General features: G+C 45.2%; 1 protein-coding gene across 1 annotated transcript; it reads left to right on the top strand.

Annotated features, from left to right (window-relative positions):
• Nucleotides 1-1,425: 1,425 nt before the first annotated feature.
• Nucleotides 1,426-4,199, top strand: LOC116886305 (preferentially expressed antigen in melanoma-like protein 7). Its single transcript, XM_032887751.1, has 3 exons — nt 1,426-1,712; nt 2,286-2,852; nt 3,632-4,199. The coding sequence occupies exons 1-3, from the start codon at nt 1,426-1,428 to the stop codon at nt 4,197-4,199; spliced, it is 1,422 nt and encodes a 473-aa protein (XP_032743642.1).
• Nucleotides 4,200-4,458: the final 259 nt, after the last annotated feature.

Below are 4,458 nucleotides of genomic sequence, written 5' to 3'. Positions count from 1 at the left end.
TAAATAGACTTCATGGAATCCTCCTGCCTCTGCCTCCAAAGTGTTGAAATTTTAGGCTCTTGCTGACAAGCTTGACATTCATTCGGTATTTGAAAGGCAAATGCTTGAATAAAGAACAGATTGAGCAGTAAGGTGGCATCATATTGACTAGTGTCCAATTTCAGGAACCTTAGAGTGAGTTTGCGTCCTGCCTGGACTACATAGCCAGCTCTGGGCTACATAGTGAAACCCTGTCTTTAAAGAAACAAACACGCTGCTAAAAGACAGACAGAACCCCCTACACACATCCAGTATGCTCATACACCAAAGTAGTATGACCTAGCTAGGCTCCCCAAACCTGGCTCTAAAACTTTGAAAATAAAAAAAGTAAGACAGATGTGGTAGTGAACTCTTTAGTCCCATCTCTTGGGAGGCCGGTGTTAGGCTCAAAGTGAGTCTTAACTACTGGGAGTTGCCCCTCCCCTGGCCCCCAAGTGAGACACAAGAACAGAGTTCAATGCAAATGCAAATCCTTTTCCGGAGCTTCGGGTGGGTGGGTGGGTGGGGGTCGACCTACAATCAGTCCCTTGTGTCGAGTGACTGGAAGGCAACCCTAAATGGCTATAACAAGCAGTTTTTATACTCTTTAGGGGTACAGGTTACAGCAGCAAGGTTACAGTTTAAGCTTATTGGCTAAGCATATTGACCTTTGAATCTATTGGCTAGCAAGCATATGATAAGCATTCAAACTCTATCTGGGACCAGAGAGTCAGGTGACTATCAGTCAGTATATTCTGTGGTTTTTCAAGAATGTCCCTGCTCCTCCTGAGAACTGGGGGTGGAGAATGGAACTTGGCCTAGCCTTGACCCGAGGCAGGAAGCTGGTACTTGCCCTAATCTTGACCTGAAGTGTTGGGTGTAAAGCTGGCGAAAGGCCTTAGGTCCTTCACAGCAACTCTTTCTACCAGGCCAAGCCTCTTAATAGCTCTTACACTTCAGTAAGAACTAGGGTCCTTCAGAGGTAGGTAGATCTCTGAGTTCAAGGGTGCCCTGGTCTACAAAGTCAGTTCCTGGACAACCAGGGCTGTTACCCAGAGACACAGTTTTGAAAAATGAAGTAAAAAAAAAAGGGAGAGAAGCAATTTCCCCATTTCATAGATTTCTTCCCTGTCTTTGCCAGAATATAAGTTGAAAGCAGAATATGAGTTAATTAAGTATATAGCTTTTTTCCCTCCTCTCTGAAAGGTGATAGGGCTCTGTTTTTTTCCTGGATGCTTCTTTCCAAAAGAATATGGGATTCAGAGTAGCAAAGTTTGGAACTGGACATCATGGCTGCCATGGAGACAGATACTTACTGTGAGGAGTTAAAAGCCTCATAAGAGAGACCCTGAAAATACAGTCTCTTCTAAATTTTTCCCTAGGATCATCGCCCTAAGATCCATCAGAATGGACCTGGAAGCCCCACCCACCCTCCTGCAGCTGGCTGCACAGAGCACGGTAAAGAAGGAGGTGCTGACCATCTCTGTTCTGGAGTACCTACCAAGGGAGCTTTTCCCAACGCTGTTCAAGGAGGCCGACACTCAGAGAAAAGCTAAGATGATTAAGATCCTGGTGGAATACTGGCCCTACCCTTGCCTTCTTGTTAGGTTGCTGATAGATAAACCCAACTTGGAGATCTTCCAGGCTATACTGGATGGAGTTGGCACATGGCTGAAACGAAAATATCGCCCCAGGTAAACCAAATACCAGGTAGGGAAATCTGGGCTTAGAAGAATAAGGTGAAATGTAGATCAGAGGCTTTGACTGGTATCTTAGAGGCCTGTAGGGGCCTGGAAAGCTTCTAAGTCCTTATAACAAATTAAATATGAGATACAGGTTGATGCAGATGTCACTGTGTCTCCACCAGGTAATAGAAATAGGAGCTGATTTGCTGGGAGGTGGTGGCACATACCTTTAAACTTGGGAGGCAGAGGGAGGTGAGTCTCTGAATTTGAGGCCAGCCAAGTCCATAAAGCTACAGAGGGAGGGCTACAGAGAGAAATCCTGTTTTAAAAACTAAGAAATAGAAAGAAATAGGAGCTGGCAGAAATCTAAGGTGACTGAGCAGAGAGAAACAGGACTGGTCCCCAGATGTGGCTCAGGCAAAGTGCCCTTGCTTGGCAAGCTAGAGGTTGTATTGGAGACCCAGCACTGAAAACCATGAGTATACAGAAGACAGCAGAATGGGAGACAAATTGCATCAGAAATGATGAAAAAAGTGTTGGGTATCAATTTTCCTTCTGATCCATCTCCTATTTTATCTATAGGATGGGGAAGCTTGAAGTGGTTGATTTGAGAAACGGACACCTTGACTCCTGGGATATGCAGGCTGGAAGAGAGGGTGGAGGAGCCCAATCAGAAACTGTGCTTGAGAAGCAAGTAATGGAGGGCCACTCAAATAGGCGGCGTTTGAGGGTGTTCTGTGACCTTTCCTTTAAGTCTTCTAAGCATGAAGATAAACACCAAACACATCTGTTGCGGTGGGCAAAGGACAGAGAGGATTTCCTGCATCTGTGCTGTAAGAAGTTAGAGATTGGAGCATTAGAAGTGTCCAAGGTCAAGAAGGAGTTAAAATTTTTACAGCCAGAGTTCATCAAGGAGTTGGAACTGAATACAGTGGGGAATCTGTCCAAATTGGCAAAACTTGTACCTTGCATCAGCAAGATGAGAAACCTTCACAAACTCATGCTAGTACGCATCTTTGAAAGGACCTATACACCCTCAGAGAAAAACGTCTCCAAGATCATTTCTCTGTTCCCTGAACTCAGGTATCTCCAGAATCTCACTATTGGTGATGTCTATTTTCTTAAAGACCACATGAATGAGTTACTCAGGTAAGAATGGATGAAGAGCTGTCGCTGTTAACTGGGGCAAACCTCTCCTTTTTTACTTAAGAGAGTAATGGGCACAAATATCTGCAGACCACTGTACATTTTACAATGAATATGTAAGGATGACTTTGTTCCATGTCAACTGAATCAGGGCTCGTGTGACCACAGAGCTGAGCAATGAAGTAGGGTAGATGGTACGGAGAGAGCTGCCATGGTAGAAGACTAGTATTGTGAGTCATATCCAGTGAGGTTTCCTCCACAGCAATTCTATCTGATCTAAGGTGAAGGAATGGGAAAGAGAAGAGGCCACTGCCTAGGGAGGGCTCAGATCTGCACAGTTTCCCAGGTGAGCTCTGTGTTTATTAGGTCTGGGAGAGCAGGCCCTTGCCTTCCCTAACTCCTAAACAGTATACATCTCTTTTGAGACTGGGCTAAGTGGATCAGGGAATGCAAAGACCGGGGTGGATGGTCAGGGGTAAAGAGTGGAGAGGTGAAGATACTTACAACAGGGAATCAATGATACTTTAGAAAGCAGCTTGATATATAGTCATGGATTCCAACGTTCTTCTTGCTGTGTGCCCTCTTAGCCTAGTGGGTCTAAGCCTCTAGGTCTCTGTTTGTCACTGAAGACTGGAAGATGTAGCTGTGGAATGAGCCAGTCCCACCCTGAAGGTAATAACCTCGTGTCAAAATGGTATAGCTTGAGCAAGCCAATTCACAACAGGCTACCCTGGATGCCATCCCATGATCACTCTGACCCCAGCCATGTGATCTCTCCCCAGGTGTCTGGTGGCTCCCTTGGTGTCCCTGACTATCACTCTCTGCCAGATCTCTCAGTCAGATTTGGAGTCATTTGCCCAGCGTTGGAACTATGGTCAGCTTAAACATCTGTGTTTGAAAGGTGTCTCTTTAACTGCATTGAATGTCACGCCTCTCAAATGTTTCTTAGAGAGTGTTGCAAACACTCTGCAGACTCTAGAATTAGAAGGCTGTAGGATGAGTGACTCTCACCTCAGTATCCTTCAGCCTGCCCTGACCCAATGCACCCAGCTCACTAGTTTCAATTTTTATGACAATAACATCTCCATGGATGCTCTGAAGGACCTTCTGCGTCACACTGTCAAACTGAGCCAGCTGACCATGGAACTGTACCCTGCTCCAGTAGAGGTCTATAATGAGTGGGGTTATGTTCAGGTAGAGACATTTTCTCAGCTTTGTGCTGAGCTCATGGACACACTCGTGGCTGTAAGGCAGCCCAAGTCAATCTGCTTTGGTACCTATTCCTGTTATGACTGTGACACACGCTGTATCTATGAAAAGAATGCCACATTTTGTGAATGCTTGGAGTAACAACAGGAATATTTCTTCTGGGTACTAAGAAATGGTTGCCCAGGGACTGGTCTTTTCATCCAGAGGACCTAGAACAACACATAATTTTGGACATTTGTCAGTGTGGTGCAAACAGTGGTTCAAACTCCTGTCAGGACTGACTTCTTCGCTTCCTACATATGAAGATCCTGAGAACCTGATATTCTCTCTGTACTGTGCTTCTCAATTAATTGGTTCTCAAGATTATAGTCAGGACCGTTCTTCCACTGTACACAGGGAT

The sequence above is a fragment of the Rattus rattus genome, chromosome 1 (assembly GCF_011064425.1).
Source record: "Rattus rattus isolate New Zealand chromosome 1, Rrattus_CSIRO_v1, whole genome shotgun sequence".
In the NCBI taxonomy this organism is placed as follows: Eukaryota; Metazoa; Chordata; class Mammalia; order Rodentia; family Muridae; genus Rattus; species Rattus rattus.
This window is presented reverse-complemented; position numbering and strand designations above follow the sequence as displayed.